Source organism: Salvia splendens, chromosome 14 (genome assembly GCF_004379255.2).
Source record: "Salvia splendens isolate huo1 chromosome 14, SspV2, whole genome shotgun sequence".
In the NCBI taxonomy this organism is placed as follows: domain Eukaryota; kingdom Viridiplantae; phylum Streptophyta; class Magnoliopsida; order Lamiales; family Lamiaceae; genus Salvia; species Salvia splendens.
Window position 1 is genome coordinate 24,590,871 of NC_056045.1, and position 20,915 is coordinate 24,611,785.

General features: G+C 37.0%; 3 protein-coding genes across 4 annotated transcripts; 1 reads left to right on the forward strand and 2 right to left on the reverse strand.

The window, feature by feature from the left end:
• Positions 1-1,500: 1,500 nt before the first annotated feature.
• Positions 1,501-4,352, forward strand: LOC121763279 (GTP-binding protein BRASSINAZOLE INSENSITIVE PALE GREEN 2, chloroplastic-like). Its single transcript, XM_042159270.1, has 3 exons — positions 1,501-2,815; positions 3,305-3,472; positions 3,661-4,352. The coding sequence occupies exons 1-3, from the start codon at positions 1,526-1,528 to the stop codon at positions 4,108-4,110; spliced, it is 1,908 nt and encodes a 635-aa protein (XP_042015204.1). The 5' UTR covers positions 1,501-1,525; the 3' UTR covers positions 4,111-4,352.
• A 301-nt stretch (positions 4,353-4,653) lies between these two features.
• LOC121763280 (protein WVD2-like 4) lies at positions 4,654-6,230 on the reverse strand. 2 transcript variants are annotated; one of them, XM_042159272.1, is made up of 6 exons: positions 6,072-6,230; positions 5,544-5,983; positions 5,407-5,458; positions 5,259-5,330; positions 5,074-5,181; positions 4,654-5,006 (listed from the first exon to the last, which is right to left on the reverse strand). In XM_042159272.1, the coding sequence occupies exons 2-6, from the start codon at positions 5,969-5,971 to the stop codon at positions 4,824-4,826; spliced, it is 843 nt and encodes a 280-aa protein (XP_042015206.1). In that variant the 5' UTR covers positions 5,972-5,983; positions 6,072-6,230; the 3' UTR covers positions 4,654-4,823. The 2 variants fall into 2 exon arrangements, with proteins under 2 accessions (XP_042015206.1, XP_042015205.1); XM_042159271.1 differs by having other exon boundaries at positions 5,407-5,461.
• A 12,544-nt stretch (positions 6,231-18,774) lies between these two features.
• Positions 18,775-20,633, reverse strand: LOC121763410 (fra a 1-associated protein-like). The gene is made up of 2 exons (XM_042159421.1): positions 20,334-20,633; positions 18,775-19,309 (listed from the first exon to the last, which is right to left on the reverse strand). Exons 1-2 carry the CDS (start codon positions 20,549-20,551, stop codon positions 18,958-18,960), a joined length of 570 nt encoding a protein of 189 aa, XP_042015355.1. The 5' UTR covers positions 20,552-20,633; the 3' UTR covers positions 18,775-18,957.
• Between the last annotated feature and the right edge of the window lie 282 nt (positions 20,634-20,915).

Below are 20,915 nucleotides of genomic sequence, written 5' to 3' on the forward strand. Positions count from 1 at the left end.
CCAAGTTCGAGTTGGCCTAAGATCATGATCTCCCAACTCTTCTTCCACACCCCCCATTCTATATTTCCTAATAACACGATCCGATCCAATCTGAATCACTACAAACTTCAATTACATCTATAGTTATGCTACATTGACCTCACCATCTTCACCAATTCAATACTAACCTACACTTTATGAACATACAATACAATATAAACTGATATTTGTAAATATATATACATGCACTTCAATTTAGTGTGAATGATATTACAAGTAAGGCACAAGGCGGCAGGTGGAATTTAAGTTACCGTAGAACCTTCGCCAGAATAAATAGTGGTCGTTGCATGCATTAAAATAATAAAGTTTAGTGTCTGAAAAAGACAGCTAAGTGGTAGATGCTTAAGATGCTGCGTCTTTGACAGTTGGAGGGAGACATCATATCTAACTCATATATTATCATTTGGTTGCATTTTCAACTCCGTTTCTTTCAACAAACCCTCTTTGCCTTTCACACAATTTTATTATTTTTCTCAAGGATATTTACTTCATAGCAAATTCAACCACTTCGGTCTTATCTCAACCTCATTAGTTTGCATTGGATAGTTCATGTTTTCGAATTAATTTTAATATAAATAAAAGTTATACGTACTACTTTAATTGAGTGAGAGTATAATTTACATTTTAGACCACACTTTCACTATAATTCTCTACTTAATTATTCATAGTCTTCTTCTTCACCCATCGGTCATGTTATCTTGTACTCCAACCAAAGCTCACCAAATTTGCATCTGTGGAAATTCTTTCATTCTTATCAATTATCAATACACTTAATAAATAGAAATGCCTTAGGCAAATTAATAAGGAGTATAATATTATGATATTCTAATGAAAACAAATCGACTATCACAGGATTAATCAAATTACGCTTCTGAACCATGGGACTTTTCAAGTGAAAATGAGGAATGAGAGAGTTCCATGTAAATTTTACTGTTAGTACATGTTTTTTTCACATTCCACTTTAATGTGTCAGGATTTCTCATTGCAGCCTATCAAATATTAACAAATTAATTGCACTGCCTGTTCTAATTCAAATATTACACTATTCAAACTAAATTATTTACAATCCTATTATTTCAAAATATTCGACACTTTCACTATCAACAAATTAACATGATTCATGGTTTAGAGGAATAAATAGAGGAAGAGAGTTTATTGACATGTAAGTTATACTAATTCTCTGAAAATGGTCTGGATGGAATATGGTTGAAATTTATTCTAGCTATATTTGATAAAATAAATACTAATATGTATAGTACTTTATAGAGTATGTAGGAGTAGTAATTATTTATTGCTGGATTTTTTGAAAAATAAGCCATGGGCTATACATTAACTAAGATTGGGCTGGGCCTAAATGAAATAATGAGAAAATGAAAAGAGAAAGCCCAGATGGTAAAGCCCAAGAAAAATTCAACATCCCATTCCCATCCCATGTCGTTGTACTTGAAGGCGGCACTCAATCTCAAACCCCTCCACAAGCTAAACGATGATACTGAGGAATCTCTCTCCATCGAAGCTCAGAAAGCTTCTCTCTCCATTTTCTCTCACTTCCTATACACACACCACACCTTTATCTAACTCCCCTTTCAATTCATTAATCATCGACCCTTCGCCCTCTTATCCCCTTCCCCAAAACCCTGCTAAAACCCTACCTTTTCTATTTTTTTCAAACCCCTTTTCTTCACAATCCGGAAAGAACAAATCTTTCTCTAATTCACTACTAACCCGCGATGGCAATTACGAGGAAGCCACTGAGGAAACATTCGCTATTTGCCCTGGCTGCGGTATCCAAATGCAGGATTTTGATCCCAAGCAACCAGGGTACTCCGTCAAGCCCTCTGCGAAGGGAGAAAACTATAAGAAATTTAAAAAAATGACTCCGATTTTGGACGAATCAGAAATCTCCGACTCCCTTAAACGAGGAATCGCAAATGAGATACTGGAAGTTGATAGAACTGATAGTCTTGAAACAGCAGACGACGTGTTCGATGAACTGCCTGACAGAGGTGGGAAGGAAAGGGCTAACCAGAAGCCTATTGTTTGCTCTAGGTGCCACAGCTTGAGGCATTATCAGAAGGTGAAGGATCCTGGTGTGGAGAATTTGTTGCCTGATTTTGATTTTGATCACACCGTTGGTAGGAGGCTGATGTCGATTAGTGGGGCGAGAACTGTAGTTTTGCTGGTGGTGGATGCTGCTGATTTTGATGGATCGTTTCCAAGAAAAGTAGCAAATTTGGTGTCTAACACAATTGATGAGAATGCAAGATCTTGGAAGGAAGGGAAATCCGGCAATATACCGAGGATTGTGTTAGTAGCGACCAAGATTGATCTTTTACCTAGCAGCATTTCCCCAACTAGGCTCGAGCATTGGGTTCGTACACAAGCAAGGGAAGGTGGGGCGGGAAGGCTCGCCAGTGTGCATTTGGTGAGTGCTGTGAGGGATTGGGGGTTGAAGACTTTGGTTGATGATGTGGTTACCTTTGCTGGCCCAAGAGGGCACGTGTGGGCTGTGGGTGCTCAGAATGCTGGGAAGAGCACGCTGATTAACGCGATAGGGAAGTGTGTGGGGACGAAAGCGACTCATGTAACGGAGGCATCAGTGCCTGGGACTACCTTAGGGATTGTGAGGATTGAGGGAGTTCTTCCTGGGAAGGCCAGGTTGTTTGATACGCCCGGGCTTCTGCACCCTTATCAGATTTCGACTAGGTTGAATGCAGAGGAGCAGAAGCTTTGTCGTATTGACAAGGAGTTGAAGCCGAGGACATATAGGATCAAGGTTAGAAATGTTCCTTTTGGAATTTGTTGAAGTTTATGCTTCAGTATTAGTTGCTATAATTTCATCTGAATATATTCATATCTGTGTGTGTGATTGCTCAAGCTTTGTGAAATCTACTTTTTTCTTTGAAACTCTAGCGTTGTTTTTTTCTCTTTTGCTATAATGTTTTGCTTAATTGTTGAATAGTAGTATATTGGAGATAGGAAAAAAATGTAACATTGTCATTTTGTATAAGCTGTGGTGTTTGGTGCTTAAATCATACTAGTTGAGATTATGGTAAATGTTTAAAAATTATTCTGATCCATATGTTAGTAAGTAATTGAACTTTTGAGTATAACAGATTGGAAAATGTTTCCAAAATTAATATTTTTAAAAACATTTCACTGTAACATATGGTATTCTTGAACTCTCTTGGCTGATTTTGAAGAGGAAATAGTGCTCTATTAAAATATTGATACTTCTCCTGAAATGTTTCCTGAATTGTTTCAGGCAGGATATTCAATTCATATCGGTGGGCTGTTCAGGTTGGATGTCGAAGAATCCTCAGTAGATTCAATCTATGTTACGGTATGGGCTTCATCTTTGATTCCTTTGCATATGGGGAGGACGGAGAATGTAAGCTCAATGTTGGAAGAACACTTTGGCCGTCAGTTGCAGGTATACTAACATGCTATAGCTTGTGATCGAATCTTAAGGCAACGGTAAAATGTCTTTTTGTGAATTATTGAATGCTTATGAATATCTATCAAGCAGTTCGTGTCTCCAACATTTATCCAATGTGGACATGTGGTAATTCTTGTTAACTTTGTATTTATAAAATGCCGTTGTAACTTGTCCTTTTTCAGCCTCCGATTGGGGAGGGGAGAGTGGAGAAGCTCGGAAAATGGGTGAAAAAGGAAATCCAAGTCTGTGGGGAGAGCTGGGATTCGAGTTCCGTTGACATTGCTGCTGCTGGCCTTGGTTGGTTTGCTGTTGGGCTCAAGGGAGAAGCGGCGTTGGCTGTGTGGACATACGACGGGGTTGAAGTAACAGCGCGACATGCTTTGCTTCCTCAAAGGGCAAAGAATTTTGAAGTTGCAGGATTCACAGTGTCGGAGATTGTGTCCAAAGCTGATCGAGCTAGGAGTAAGCAAGGCCCGAAGAAGAAGAAGAGCAGCAGCCTGAAAAGTGCAGGTTCAACGGCTTCCTCTGTGTCGAATGATGGTGAAGATTCAAGTTCAGATTCGTCGTCGTCTTCTTCTGGTGAAGATCTGAATTCAGATGATTCAGCTGCAGTTTCCACCTCTAGATGTTGAATGGGATACAAGGAAAAAGTTTCACTCATCCCTACAGAGGGAGGCTAGAGATTATTCAGGAATTGAATTAGTAGTTTATTATTCTTTGTTTTGGTCGAAAAAATGACCCTTTGATTGGTTAGACCGTAGATAGTTGTTTTAATCTTAGACAACCAATTTGTGTAAGTTGATCAACATTATACCTTGACATGTTGTTTAACATAGTGAATTGATTTGAGTCGTGACTCATTGTTTCTACAAAACTTGTGAAAATGTATCCGTGTGTTAAGAACAATCATGTTAGTATTCCTGTATTAGTTTTAAATGCTTATATTTAATAATTTATGGTAATATAGGGCACCAAAATTTAAATGTTCATGAAATTTAATGATCCACATGCTCTATTATTGCTAACTTCGATGGGGCAATGCAATTAGATAACACTACAAAACCACAATTGCTAAAAATAAACGTTTGATACTACAAATAAGGACATACCTTGAACATCCACAATTGCAGTAAGGACTAAGTGTGGTGTATAATGAGCAAGTTGTAGATATAAAATTTGTGATAATAAAGTGTATCCAATTGATATTTGTAGCTCAAACTTTGAACATCCAACACCAGTATTCACAACAAAATGTACTTCCACCATAGAGAAAAAAAGGAAGAAACAATAACATATAGTATAATGGAAGTAAGTATATATGAGATGAGAGTGAATGTTGGTATGTTCAACCTTCAACCTGCAGTTGAGCAGGCATTATCGCCCTCGACAAGGAACTCTTCGACAAAGGACTCTTTTCCACCTTCGCCAAGGGCGACCTCGGTGATCTGCACGGACTACCACATTCACTCTCACTCCCACTCCCCTTCTGCCTCCCCAGCTTCGGCGACTTTGGCCGTGTAGTTGGTATCTGCACAAACATAGTCAATAATTAACCACTTCTCATACCAAATTACCAAAACAATGAATATATGTACCTTCTTGAGTTCCACTTTTGGTGGAGGCTCTTTGTAGAAACTAGGCATTGGAGTAGCTCTAAACGTCAAGCTCTTCCTCAGTTGCTTCATCTCCGCCTCTTCATTTTCCTGCTCATCATCGAATCATACGTGAAACTCAGTCCCTCACTACACAGATCAATATATATATATATATATATCACTACCTTGGATTTTGCTTGCATATCATTCTTCTCCACTTCCTTTGCTTGAACTTTCTGTTCTATCTTAGAGAAAAACTGATGATCACAATAGAAAAAAAGTTAACGTCCAATCTTTACTCAACCATAAAAAACAGATTGGATTAATTTCAACCTCCTTTCTTCTCTCAGCACGCTCTTCCGATCTAAAGGAGAATGTTAGATTCCTACTTTATTACACAACAAACACAGAGTCAGAATCTAAATAAGTACTAGTTTGATCGAAAACAAGCAAGCTAAATATCATCTTACTCATCAGAAACAGAGTGGCTTGCAGTCCCATTCCGAGACAGCTTGACGCCCGGGAAGGGCTTCTTCGGGAGAGAGTTGGTCCTGGTACGCGTAGATGAAGCCTGGGAAACTCGGGACTCCACCTTGGAGCTGTTCTTCTGAGACAGCCTAACATCGGAGTCAGTGGGGTAAATCTCTATACTCCTTTTCATTATGTCTGAGTGTCGGCTCGGGAACGACAGGCTCTGGCTCAAGCTCGCCTTCCCCAGCGCCGCGGATACTCTTGATGAAGAGCCCCATTCCTTCTTCATTAATGGCTCCTTCTTCTCAACTCGGCTGTTTCTACTACTCCTGATCTCTTTCGGCTTCCTCGTCTCAGCGCTTGATCCTGCGCTTTCGCGCTTCTCGATCATGTCGTCTTCGACTCCAGCGCCGTTGCCGGACTCCATTTCAGAGAGGGGCTGAAATTTGAAGCAAGTTTGGAAATTTACAAGTGTGGGATTGAAGAAGATTTATTAAGCATTTAAGGGAGTGAAGGCAGAATATTACCTGTTTTGGGGTTTTGGTGGGATGGATTTCGAGCTGTGATTTTTTGTCTGAAGTAGCAAATTTAAGAATGTGGATCTGTATCAACCGGTAACGATTTCACAGTATGTTTTTTGAGAGGAGAATTTGTGTCTTTGATGGAGGGGGTTGAATTTTCTTATGAAAATTGATGGGGGTGTAAAAGGACTAAACTGCCACCAGATTAACTAATTTTTAACTAACTTACTTTCAGAGAATCAAACATTACCTCTTCCAAGTCCAAAAACACTTCATACCCTGATCCATGATAAACAGCAGCAGGGGTGTACTTCAAAAAAAAAAAACTCTTTTTAAAATAATAGATTCTTTAATCGCACCATTAAGTTCTGCCACGTGGCAGAAAATTTGTGCTTTTAATTTAATAAATTTTCGTATTTGTAACATTCAATTTTTTGTTAACATTGAATAATTGCGTCGCGACAATGTATCATCTCTATTACACATAAACTCATTTTGTATTAACTATTTATTTTTATTATTTGTGCAAAACTTCAAGCTTACATGCTATATATTCAGTTATTTATAGGTCCTATTTTTCACTACTAAATTTATTTACATTTAATTTATGCATACAAACATTATACATTTTGTACGAATATATACATTTAATTATAATTTTTGCATTATATGTTGTACATAGTTTATATCACACAAATCTATAAACTTGTGCTCTAATACTCTTTGACTAATATACCCATCCAATGCAAATTCATGAACATAAAGACGCAACCCGGGGTTAAGAAATTTGGACCATATAGATTAAGATCCAAGTAATGATAATAGGCTGATGTTATTACTCTAAGGACGAAAGAGCACTAGTGCTCCCCATAAATAATACTCTCTCAGTCTGATACGAGAATATCTCTGCGAATATCTCCAAATCTCTCTTATTTAGTTTAATATTGATTTAGCATATATTTCCCATATAATATTAGGATCTTTATTTTCTTGTTCTCTAAGTCAGGATAGTCTTATAAATAGGAGGCATTGTATTCTTCCCATTCATTCAAGAAATATCAATTATCCTTCTATTTTATTTTCTCTTACTCTCTTTTCTTTCAAACGTGCAAAACGTACAAAACCCTAATTTTGACGCCGGATTGATCGACGGGCAAAAGCTCCCGCGACGTTCGACGCAAAATCTACGAGTTAAGGAACTTCATCCTTAACAATTAGTGCTTTCATTGAGAGCTCTTCCACCGAATCGCTGTCTACATGTCGTACGGCTACACCGGATATCAACTCCGGCAGACGGATTACCACCCATGGCAGCCCGTACCTCAACCCCTGCTCCATCCGATCAGAGCGTTAGATCAACAACCATCATATCCATATCCATAGGATGAGAGACTCCACCCACAACACCATCCCTACCAAGCCCGTCAACCCACTTCCTAGGACCCGCCATGGCTGCGCCAGAAAACTGCGTGTCAGCAACCATCGTCCTACGAGACAGATTTGTACTCGCCACCACCGCCCTCTTGTTGGAACCCGCCAAGGTTGTGCACGCAGCAGGGATACTCTCAGCCTTATCAACCGCCTCAGCAGCCACGCCACACCGCGCTCAGACAGCCCACTTGCTGGGACCCGCCATAGGTGCGCACGCAGCAGAGTTCTTCGACCTATGATCCGTTGTTATATCTGCAACCTCCCGATCAACCGGATTGGCAATGTCTCCCAACGACTAATGATGTCGGCCATATGGAGCCTCTCGACATGCCACGTGATCCAGTGACGGCGGAGTCTGAACCGAGCCTAACAGTGGCTGACTTGGCTTCACAGCTCGAGCGTTTGACTGCTATTGTCAGGGAATTGGGGTCTCAGATGGATTCACGTGAACGTTGCCTGGGTGATCCACACGCCGCGATACGACCTCCACCAGACCTTACAACCAGCGTCATGGACACGGAGCCGGTATCATGTCCCCTACCACAGATGACGACCGCCGCCCCAGCCGATCTTCATCACGATCCATCTAGAAGCTCGCGGTCTGTTGTCGTTGCTAGCCCGCCTCCACCAGCCTCGATATCTCTATCGTGCGACTCCAATTTCGGGTATGACTCAATGGAATTAATTGCCGTTAATAATGATGAAGCAGTAGAATCTTGTCCAAATACTACAATTGATCGACTACCTAAATGTGATCAAGTTGGAGTGGAAGGGGTTTTGTTAGACCATGAGGAAACGAATGGATTTCTAAAAGCTTCATCACAGGGTATGACTATACAAGAGTTTTGTTTCCAAGCTCAACGTGAAGCACTGGAGTGCATTCCGGTGGGATTGTATTTCTGTGAGACGTTCTGTAGTTATGGCGTTAAGGCAATGGTGATGTATTGTCCACGACGACCGAGAATGCGTGTGATCGTAGGTATTCACGAAGTTGATGAAGGTGCTATCAATGCTTTAGCGGTGCATCATCATATTTGGATTGATATTGGGTTTATTGAATGCCGAAAGGTGGGCGAGACTTCCCTAGGAATTATTGCTTCGTTTTCTCCTAGTCGAGTAAGTGCAAAGCAACGGTCGTGTACGTTTGATCCAGGAGGGAGTATTTCGCGACACTTTGCTCGTGATTGTAAAAAGATTGAAGCATTTGATGGCTGGGAAACAACAACAATTCAGATGTGTTATCATCCACAGAAGTATGTTCTTAAGCTCAGGACTTCTGTGGGTGTCCTTGCACTTCGTCAACTTTGTGCAATTCTTGAGGATTTGCATACATTTGATCCGGGTGGGGATACCTCGCCAAAGCTTCTAGTCGCGACACTCTTCGTTTTGTCGTGGTTTCCACCTTGAGGACAGGGTGGATTTTAACAGAGGGGGAGTTGATACGAGAATATCTCTACGAATATCCCCAAATCTCTCTTATTTAGTTTAATATTGATTTAGCATATATTTCCCATATATTATTAGGATCTTTATTTTCTTGTTCTCTAAGTCAGGATAGTCTTATAAATAGGAGGCATTGTATTCTTCCCATTCATTCAAGAAATATCAATTATCCTTCTATTTTATTTTCTCTTACTCTCTTTTCTTTCAAACGTGCAAAAGGTACAAAACCCTAATTTTGACGCCAGATTGATCGACGGGCAAAAGCTCCCGCGACGTTCGACGCAAAATCTACGAGTTAAGGAACTTCATAAGACTACAATGCCTCCTATTTATAAGACTATCATGACTTAGAGAACAAGAAAATAAAAATCCTAATAATATATGGGAAATATATGCTAAATCAATATTAAACTAAATAAGAGAGATTTGGGGATATTCGTAGAGATATTCTCGTATCACAGTCCCTCAAGAATATGTATTTTTTCCTTTTTAGTCTATCCCACAAGAATATGCACTTTTTAATTTTGAAAAGACTTTTTACTCTATGAGGTGGAACCCATTTTCTACTAACAATATTTTATTTTAGTTTTTCTCTCTACCTCTCTCTTTCTTTACCAATTTTACATTAAAACCCGTACCGATCCCAAAGTGCATATTCTTTAGGGATGGAGGGAGTATATACATATTGCTAAACTTACTTGCATAAAATATAAATTGCGGATAAAAAGTGTGAATTTTGAAATGTCGATATTTCATGAGAAATTAATCTACTAGCCTATCTATGAAAACTGAAATAGTATTTGTTGTGAGGGTGGTTTGGGAAAACTATACATAACCCCATTAACTTGAAGCCAAGTCTGCTATTGGCTAATTTGATCCTTATCCTATTTATTACTTCCGTGTTTCAAAATTACTTATAGTAGTTAAGTACTATTAATTTATGAACATGCTCACTTCCACTCTGTTCATAGTATAGTGACTTAATCAATATTAAATTATATTTTATATGTTATTCAAAAATATGTTGATGGGCATTGTTGAAATAAATTACACAAGAAAAAGAGATATTCTAAAATACATGTGGAGCACACAGAGACAATATTTTTAGTCTAACTTCAGCCAGCAAATATTGGAATGATTAAACAATTTCCCAAGCATAATTTGAAAACTTGGGACTTTTTTGAATGGATATTATTCTCCACTGTGTGTGATTTTATGTGTATATTGGACTTTTCTAATCAAAATTATTCTCCCTGATCTCAATGTGTATGTGAATTTGTCCATTTATTGTAATATATATCTTGTGTGAAAGAGTGAAATGGTATCAAAATTTTAATCATTTACAATACTAAGTTTGTTATGTTTTTCCACATTCATTAATGTAATGACACTACTAATTGGAATCCTACTTATTATTGACAGATATACAAATGATGGAGACTTTACACTATTGTTGGGATAGAAATCTACTAATTAATTAAGAAAACAATTTGAAAATTGCAAGTCACAAATCCGGCTTTGGGCCGGGTTGCGTAAATTCTTCCAAAAATCCAACCAAGCAACATTTTCTTATTAATTATCTCGTTGTATACAATTAATTAGTTTAATTGTGAATTAAGTTTTATACTATGTGTCTCTCACTATACATCTGATTGCATAAATATCTCATTTAATTAATTAACTATTTATGTATTCAATTTATTCGGAATGTCTTTGTTTTCAATCAAAACTCTGAACATAGTTTTTGAGATGTTGCATGTTGTATTCATTTAAACTATTTCAGACTATATATTACACATATTTTTCTGTTGCTTATTGTTAGATAATAGTAATATTAATTGTATTGAATTTATGAGAGAAGGTGCCCAAAACAGAGTTGACTAAGCAACGGCGATGGGATTATGTTGGGATTGGAACAACAGAATGTGTGTTGTAGTCACGTCTTGGTAGCTTTGCACATGTCTTGCCCATATCCAAAACACACAATTTGTTGCCCTCCATCATTGTTTTCGTGTCTTGCACTTTTAATAATAATCATAATACTAATAATAATAACTTTTTTTTTGGTATGTAATATATGGTCGGATACGTTAAGATTACAATTCAAATACTATCGAATATGAGCTTCTAGTAGTGCCTTTTACATTTACTATATATGTGGGGCACATTGATTGTCATTCTTGATAATATGAATATCGTAATTCATTCTATGTTATGTTCTACTAAGAAAGCTAATAATCAGTATCGTTTTCGCCGTATGACACATATACAATGATAATCATATCCTCGTTTATGTGTGTGTCTATCGATTCTAGTGACCAACATAATTAATGTATCATCACACTGTCTCGCCATATGAGATTAACAAAGAATGAATATTTGGATTTTTATATTATGTCACACCCATGATGGTGCAGCCGCCGTGGGCCACTGTGATAGATTCTCAATAGTGCACCTCAGTGGCGATTCCAGGATTTTTCATTTGGGGGTACGATAAATAATTATAACGATTCAAAGTTTCAAAATCTGACCAATCGTTTTTATTTTATTTAATTTTTCTTGCTAAATATTTATACTTGTAATTTTAATATAAAAATATGATATAGATGTGCACTAGAAAAAATCGGAAAGATAAAAACTAACGAACGAAACAACATGCATTAGAAGAGAATCAAAATCTATTAAAATGTTTAAAAACTAAAATTATAAAAAGTGTCCAATTTTTTGGAAAAAATAGAAAAATGGCTGAACGAAACATGCATTAGAAGAGAATAAAAATCTATTAAAATATTTAAAAACTAAAATTATAAAAAAAGTGTCCAATTTTTTGAGAAAAACATAAAAATGAATGATGTGAGTTGTGTCGGTTTTAAAAGCATTTTAGAATATATACTATGCATTAGATAGATTTCCCCTAAAAATGCAATATTTGAAGATACAAATATGTAGGAAAATGAAGAAGGCGCTGGTGATGAGAATCAAACCCTGGCTTCCAAGGTGAGAGGCGGAGATAAATACCACTACACCACCTACGCGAAGTTGTTTTGGGGGTACAGTTGTACCCATTTGTTCCTACGTGGATCCGCCACTTGTGCACCTAGTGTCGCTAAGTACCAGCGGTGGTGCATCTTTCTTGAGCCTCGATGGAACGTGACCGTGAATTCTATGCTACCCCCTCCGTCCCAAGGAAGATAACCCATTCCTTGGGCGGCGTAAAATTTTATGCAACTTTATTTTGTGTGTTACAGAGAATAAAGTAAGAGAGATAATAAAATAAAAAAATATAAATATTTTTACTTTTAGTAATGAGTCATCCTGGTTGAGACAAATAAAAAAGAAAAGTGAATCATTTTCGATGGGATAGGATAGGAGGAAGTACGTTATTCGTAAAGTAGGAGTATTTGTTACTATTATCTTATGATTCAATAATAGTATATCATTATGCACAAATAGTATTATGTAAAATTTGTAACAATAGACCATCACGGGCTTAAGAACACAATTATGGGCTTAAGGTAAGTGAAAAAAAGTACTACTCCATTAAGTTTCCCTCCGTCCCGCTACAAATGAGGCACTTCAAATCGGACGTTGTTTTGTAAAAATAATAATAAATAGTTAGAGTAGAGATAAAGTAAAGTAAGATAATAATGTATATACGACTCTCTTCTATACTATTCTCTTTCTTATTTTATTTTTTCTCCACTTTAACTATTTATTATTATCTTCGCAAAACAACGTCCAGAGAAAAACGCATCACTTGTAATGGGACAGAGGAAGTATTTCTTAAAACCCGTGTCATAGCTAAATAGGACTCTTATTCCTATTTCGGGGCGGGAGGGAGTAACATACTAGTAGACGATACTAACTCACGTATAATAAAATGACTTCGAACAAAAATTCATTTCTTTACAACTCATAAAATAAATTGAATAGTGAATAAACGTGGTTGACGTGGCGTTTAGGAGCAGCTTGATTGGTCGGTTTCTAGATGGTGTTAGGGTGTCTACTATAGGGGCGGCGCGACGGCCGCCCATTCTGCCGCCGCCCCGCCGAGCTATAGTGGAGGGAGCGTCCGCCCCGAGGCGGACAGCATTTTTGGGGCGGAAGGCCCTCCGGCGAGTTTTGTGCGAGGATGTGCCGGGCACCGATCGCAGTGCCTATAAGCGCGCCGGCCTATAGTGCGCCGGCGATCGGCGCCGGCCGCCCCATAGAATTCTTAGGAGAGGTGGAAGAAGGGGTTGGAGTCAGAGGGGGTTTGGGTGGCTGCGGATGGAGGGGAGGGTGTGGAGTAGGTGCGGGAGCTGCTGGACCTTGATGTTTTGGATTGTGAGGTGGTGATCTTCGCCGCCGGCGACGGTGGTGGCGGAGGGGCCATGGTTTTTTTTTTTTTTTGGTTGAGAGGAGAGTATGTATGTGGATTTGTGGTGACGTGAAGGAGATGATGTACTCCATCATTGATAATTATTTGTATTTTTATGTGATTAATAAATAAGTTAATTTTAATGTATAATTAGATATCAATCTTTAATTATAAGAAAAAAAACTAGAAGGACGAGATTAAGTGAAATTTTGGGGCTATTGCAAGTGTTCACCTTATAGCTGCGGATAGTTTTTTTTTGTGGGCGCGGATAAATAAACTGGAGCTGTGGAAAAAAAAGGCGGGGTTATTGGAGCTAGTGTTGCCCACGGTTCAAAAACCGGCGGTTCCGATTCGGAACCGCCGGTTCCGGTTTTATCGAAGGTGGAACCGGAACCGAACCGTGAGGCTATTTCATGGTTCCGGTTCCGGTTCGAAAACCGGCGGTTCCGGTTCCGGTTCGGAACCGTCGGTTTTTCCGGCGGTTTAGGCGGTTCCGGTTCGGAACCGGCGGTTTCGCGGTTCGTTTTTTTTTTGTTTTTTTTTTGAATTTGAAATTTGGATTTATATAACAAATTGGAACAAGACAATGTATAATTCAAATAGAAATACGGCGAATAAGGAGAAAATGATATCAATTTTATTGAGTTTGAGTTGTAACGGACAACGATACATTACAATTTACAATACATATACATAATACATCTACAAGACTACAACTACAAGTATACAACATACAACAATGTAATATAATTTACATTGAAAAAAACATGAAATGGGGGGGGGGGAAAATTGAAAAGGGCTTGAGCTCAACTTAAACTTTCAAAGTTAAACTTTTCAAATTTAAGTTGAGTTGCCTACGTATCCACAATTTTATTGAGGAATCAAAGTCCACGTAGTTCTCGGGATGATGACATATTGCTATGTAGAAATGTAGAAATATGGAATAATATATATTTTTTTGTTTTAGCAATTGAGAAAGAAAGACAACTTATAGAACTACGGGAACAAGTATAAGTGTATAACAATGCGTAATAAGAGTAGCACTTGCGTAATTAAATGGAAGCACGATAGCACAAATGAGAAATTGGAGACAAAGAGAGAGAATTGGGAGATTGAAGAGAGAAACTCTTATAGAAGAATTCGAATTTGAAAAAAAAAATTGAATATTCGGAAAACCGGCGGTTTTGGCGGAAAACCGCCGGAACCGCCGGTTTCCGGGCAAAACCGCCGGTTTTCACGGTTAACCGCCGGTTAACCGCCAAAAAACCGCCGAAACCGGCCGGTTTTGCAGCTGAAAAGCTGCCGCCGGCGGCCCCATCCCCGATGCCTTGACATACGCGCCCGAACCGGCGATTCCGCCGGTTAACCGCCGGTTCCGAACCGTCCCGAACCGCCGGTTCGGTGACGGTTCCGGTTCGGAATATCTTGAACCTGAACCGGACCGCGACCCAAATTGCGACGGTTCCGGTTCAAAAAAATTGCGACGGTTCCGGTTCGGAACCGGAACCGGTGGGCATCTCTAATTGGAGCTGTGCCTACAGTATAGTGGACACGGATTGGTGATATATCAACTAACAATTTGATAGTCCCATCAATTTCAATGACTCCACAATCCACATCAACAAACTGATTGCGTGGGTGATTGTGACTGTGACGTGATACATTGCACTCACTCACTAATCGATAGGTAAAATTTTTTATCATGAATATGAGTAAGAATTTGTATTGCAAAGTAGGACAGTTGAATAAAATAAAAAAGATAAAAAGAGAGTAAAGTAAATAATTAAAGTATTAGGATTGCCATTTGCATTTTTATGTGAAACACTCATCACTCACTCTTAATTTAGAAACTGTATTGCAAAATAGGAATATTAAGATTATCTAATTTTCTCCATAATCCTTTATAAATTTAGAATGTATTATTATTTAATTATATACTCTCCTTGTCCTTAAAAAGTAGATAACAATTTTTTCATTGTGCAACAATCGTATTTGTCTGAAAAAAAAAATCATAGGATGGTTAAAGTTTTAAAAATTTTGTGATTTGAAATTCAAATTTTAAAATGTACGGAGTAAAGCAGAAGTTGACCAAATTTCATAATTTTATAGACAATTAACTCTGTATTATAATTAAAATACAGATGATTTTGAATTATAACTCCCCAACACTAAAGTACTAGAGGTTAGTCAGTTGAAAATAAAACGTCTAAAATTATTGCTATTATCATTCCATACATAACTACGCACTAGATTGAGGGGTCAATTGAAACAACTTACAAAATGGACTTATGTTATTTGCGATAAGGTTAGAGCCATATCAAATTCGCGATGGGATGTTTGAAGAGTTGTGTGTGAGAGAGAGAATAGAAGGGAATGCATGTGTAACATGAGAACAAATCCAAGAAATTCAATAATTATAGAGAGGGAAGTTGGTTATGATAAAATATTTGTCGCTTGCAAAGACCAAGGCTTAATGCGATTAGGAGAAGCACATGTAATGTTATTTAACATCCAAATAGATATTTGTCTTGTTACTCTTCAAAGAGTATCCTAGGCAATCACAAACATATGTTGTCTTTTCTCTCACTTGAATATTTCATTGGGATTTTGATTCATGCTCTATCGCAGTCAACTTTGTTTAGTGCATAGCCAGCCTATCTCACATAAATAGGACTCAAAATGTGGCTTCTCACATACTAATCAGTTTTGGGCCCAAAAAAGCCCACCACTTATCCATATTCTACTAAGATGACCACTTAATTCCTAGGGTCCACTGGTTTGATAGTTTTTTGTCATTTTTATTTAAATCTATACTAATTATTGTAAATACATTTAACACATCAACTTTTAATTCTTTGAATTTTTTCCCCATAAACTGAAATCGCTTCAAAATCGATTGTCACCTAACCAAATAAAAAATGACATGGCAAAAATATGTCTTTAACCAGAAAATTAGAAAAAAAAAATGTATTTTTTTTAATAAAAATGATCCAATGTAAGATATTCAACTAGCAATCTCAACTTAAAATTAATAATACAGTTCGATGGGTGTATAGTCATAGACCAGTAGATCAGAGTTAGCTCGGACTCAAATTCGGAGAAGGATCCTCTGCTGTGGTTAAAACCACAGCAGCCCATGCTGTGCCACAAAACGCAGATGTTTTCTAATGAAACGGCAGCAAACATTTAATATTCAAATAATTCAATTCATCCCACCACCTCCTACCCCCTACTCCCTACCCCTTACCCGTACCCACCTCCCCACGTTTTCTATTAATCCAATAGTATTTTGTTTGGATGCGGCAAATATTTGATTTATTCATTTCATCTCCCACAATAAGTTGATAAACGATTCATTTAATCTCCACTTAACTTTATTTTTTTAATAATTGGTAGGAAACTTGGCATGAACTATTTCTTTTAATTTATTTACTTTTTTTGTAACAAATTCTATTGAATTCTTTTCATAATTATACTAGTATTTTTAGTTATATTTCTTATTGAATTCATTCACATTAATATAATTTTTTGTTACACTCGCCATTGAACCCTTTGTAATCATTTTCTTAATATTTCGTATTCATTAATTATTTTTGTAAATTGAGTATACAATGATTGAGTTTCAATAACATGCATTTGATTTACAAGTAAATAACTTTTTGGCTAGTCATTTTAATTTTCTCATTTTGATAATTAAATTTAAGGTGTTTTTTACTAAATAAATAAATAAAAGAATACCATAAAAAAAGAATAAAAATATTAAGTAAAAGAAGTAAATTTCTGTTAAACCATAACATACACTTTTTTCTTTTAATATTTTTTTATGGAACATCTTTTTATTTTTAATAATAAAGTATAATTTAAATATTAAAATGAATTATAACTTAAAAAATCAGAAAAACAAACATTTATACCTAAACTACTGTATAACTAAGAAAACCTAATAAAGAATTAAAGAATTTAGTGTTTAAGTATATATTCAAACAAAATGTAAATGAATTCATAGAAGACGTGGGGTAGTGGTAGGGGGCAAGGGGTAAGGGGGTGGTGGGATGAATTGAACTATTTGAATATTAAATGTTTGCTGCCGTTTCATTAGAAAACATCTGCGTTTTGTGGCACAGCATGGGCTGCTGTGGTTTTAACCACAGCAGAGGATCCTTCTCCCTCAAATTCTCCATTTTCAGTTATATAATTAATTAACTTTTTACTTGTCTGTTCATCGATTGCTAGCTTCATATACTTTTTTCTGAATGTGAACTAAAAATTAGATGTTGAGGGAGTTTGAGCTTGACATTATTTAAGCATCTGAGAACTGTGGTTGAAAGGTAAAATCCATTTGGCATGAAACAATTAGAGGTTGCAGTGATTCAAGAAATAACATGGTAAGCAAGGCCAGAAGACTCAAACAAGGTGTTTAATGCAATGAATACAGTTGAAGAATGAAGAATTTAACTCCTAAATAGGAGACATGTTACATGTAGAATAGGTTAGTTAAATTCATTAAATCATGCCCTTGACATGAAATATGAAGCTGGTGTCAGATTTCATATTATAGAATGATTTTTACCAAGTCATGTGGGAGTGGGATAAACTGGCTTCAATATTAATTTTCTGCTAATCAAAACAGGGAAACCCTAGCTTGAGCATCAAGATCAATGTCCTCATCCTTGCTCTTTGTATCTATAGCATCACTTTCTCTTAGACACAACAACCACCACAAATCAATGTATATAACTAACTGCATGTGATGTTCTAAGCCAAGAAACATGTCAAGCATGAAACAGCAACACCTAAAAAAGGGGTAAAAAACAAAATGCACAACTAGTCACTTGGCTTCAAAAAAGCATCGACAATCCATAATCGATGGTCTTCAAAGGCGGATCTTTGTACTCACGAACAGGAAGTTCTCAGGCTTGTGATCTCGATTCATCACACCCAGAGAATGACAGATCCAAAGATCTATGGACTGAATCTGATTTATCTCCCTTATTTTTAGTTAGAATAATTCACATTCAATCAAATTGCTGAAATTTGACTTGATGTGTCATTCCTGCCTTATTCACAAATTCGAGAGAAGATACTGGACTTTTTTATATTTAAAAAGAAAAATCAGTAGGGATTTCTAATGTACGTGCCGGTTAATACAGGAATTTTTTTTATCGTAATTTCTAGTATGAACACTGTGTCCAACATGAAACTTGTGATTGACCGAAAAACACCCTTTTTGTTGTTGCACTATTCTATTTTCATAGATTTCTTAATATGCTTTGGTATGAAGTTTTGTTAAAGCATCTAAACTGCTTCTGGTTTTCTATAAGGTCCCCTCTCGAGAGCCAGCTATTCTTTGCAATCTATGCAGTGATGCTGGACTTTTTCCAATCTGTTTGATCAATTCTTTTGATGTATGTTAACGAAATGATCAAGTGATGATTTGTACAACAACATACAAAACTTACTGAATGAAGAAAACGATGGGGAAAAAAAATACTTGAGAGGTATTAGCATATGATCAAATAAGTGTGCATATGGAGAAGTAAGACGACATCATAATTTTTCGTAAATTATGATCTTATTTTACAAAAGATTCGAAACTGCAGGATTTATTGTATAACATAAACTAGCAAATGTCTAGTTTGATGTATCACTGTATCAGTATCACACATCTCTTGCCAAGCCGGAAAGATCAACGTCTCCATTAGAAATACTTTCTCTTGGAGGAGAACTCTCAATAGGAATACTGTGTCTCTCAGATGGGGGAAACTCTTTATCGAATCCGCCTGGGATACCAATTGAACTGAAGAAATCATTTTTCACCTCTTCAGCAGCTTCAAAAAATCTGTTCATGCTACCAAATAAGCTGCGTTCAATAGCCTCAATGTCACTGCGTAGCCCAGGGAAAGGAATCGACTCAGGTTCTGTGGACTTGAATGAAAATGAACCTTTAACCATTTGGTCTGTGACATCTTCCTCAGTGTACTCTTTGTTAGACTCTACCATCTCTGAGGGCCTGGTGCAAAAGCACCAAATGTAATCAGCCAATAAATTGAATGGCAGTAGGAAGTGTAACCCATACTTCTACAGAAATCATATATCATCGTTGATGCAATTAGGTAAAAAATAGTATATTATATACAATGCAATACAACAAATGCAACTTTGAGATATCTTAATAGAATAATAATTAATCTACCAATTGTAAGCAAATCAATCAATCACTCTTTGAAGAAATTGTTCATTTTTGAATAAAATGAGTTCTCTTTACTCTTGGCACTACCGCACTAGAGCTAGAGAAATCTGTGAAAAGGAATGCTATAGGACATGAATCAATCTCCAAAAGCTTGTCAGTTTTCTCCTTTTTTCCCTATGATTTTCTGTTACTTTGCTACTAATATGGACATAGTGTACTATGAGCTCTAATTCCACTCTCTAAGTTTATAGAGTTCGATTTTAAAATGAATCATTTCTAACATTGTTATAATCTTTGATTACCATTTTCCACTTGCTTTACCTCCCAACCCATGCCTGCCATCACATCCTCCTCAACCTTGCACGACGACTTCAAATTTTCAATACTATTTGTTTACACTTTGAACCAACCCAACAGAAGTTCCCTTAGGTAACTGTAACTACTCAATCACAATTTCTATTGACAATGCTCATAAAAAACACTGTACTGCCCCACCAAGCATATATTATCTCAGAAATAAAACTCTGGCCAAACTCAAGAGTCCTTTTATTTCTTTCATTTCCTCCTTTTCTAAGGTTCAGCGCAGCGCTGTAAATCTAACACCAGTTCTTCTCTATTGTTAAAATTCTAAGGAGACTTTTTCAATCTTTCAGAGTAGCAAACCTTAATGAGTTACCTCATAAATTCCTATAATCATGATTACGAACATGGATAAACATACAATATTTCCAGCTGCCAAGGGATAATATACAGAAATTTAACACCCTAGTTTTTGAAAAAAAGGAATTAACAACCTAAAACAGTTTGCACAAAATAAAATTCGCGATTAGCTGAAATTAATTACCTTCCAACGCAGTCCTTGAAAATCTGTTCGGTCTTCTCGCATTTGCGCACGAATTTTCCGGGCTCGACTTCCTCGGTGCGGCACTGCGATCTAATCACCTTCCGCGTGGCGCAGCGGTCGCTATCATCACCGCCGCCAGAGGAGCGGTGGAACTCGCTGACGTCGCCGGAGGAAGAGGAATTGTAGCCGAAATCGCCGTTCTTCGATAGCCAACCCATCGTTGATGATTTTGCCTAAATTGTTACAGGTTGCGAGGGTTTTTCACTTTTTTCTTGATAGCGTGATCAACCAAGAAAAAGGCTTTCAAAGGCGGTTATGGGATTATTTTTAATATTTTCTCTTATTTTTTTTAAATGTTGAAAAAGTCGGTGTATATTTTTTTATGCGAAACAAATATTTTAAGTATTGATCATATCATATTTAAGTTATTATTTTCGGACTAGTAAACCTTAACTGATAATTAATAAATCTATTTAAATGATTAAACCATAATAGAATTCTCAAATTTATTCATTTATTGGTTATTAAATAACACATCAACTATTGAATGAGTCCGGTATATCGATATTAGGCATTTTCAGT

Excerpts from the sequence above, each read along its gene's own strand:
- LOC121763279 (XM_042159270.1), top strand. The coding sequence starts at position 1,526 with ATGATACTGAGGAATCTCTCTCCATCGAAGCTCAGAAAGCTTCTCTCT. Across the intron at positions 2,816-3,304 it reads CGAGGACATATAGGATCAAG|GCAGGATATTCAATTCATAT; the intron begins GTTAGAAATGTT and ends GAATTGTTTCAG. Across the intron at positions 3,473-3,660 it reads ACTTTGGCCGTCAGTTGCAG|CCTCCGATTGGGGAGGGGAG; the intron begins GTATACTAACAT and ends GTCCTTTTTCAG.
- LOC121763280 (XM_042159271.1), bottom strand. The coding sequence starts at position 5,971 with ATGGAGTCCGGCAACGGCGCTGGAGTCGAAGACGACATGATCGAGAAG. Across the intron at positions 5,182-5,258 it reads ATATGCAAGCAAAATCCAAG|GAAAATGAAGAGGCGGAGAT; the intron begins GTAGTGATATAT and ends GATGATGAGCAG. Across the intron at positions 5,007-5,073 it reads CAAAAGTGGAACTCAAGAAG|ATACCAACTACACGGCCAAA; the intron begins GTACATATATTC and ends ATGTTTGTGCAG.
- LOC121763410 (XM_042159421.1), bottom strand. The coding sequence starts at position 20,551 with ATGGGTTGGCTATCGAAGAACGGCGATTTCGGCTACAATTCCTCTTCC. Across the intron at positions 19,310-20,333 it reads TTCAAGGACTGCGTTGGAAG|GCCCTCAGAGATGGTAGAGT; the intron begins GTAATTAATTTC and ends CTTTTGCACCAG.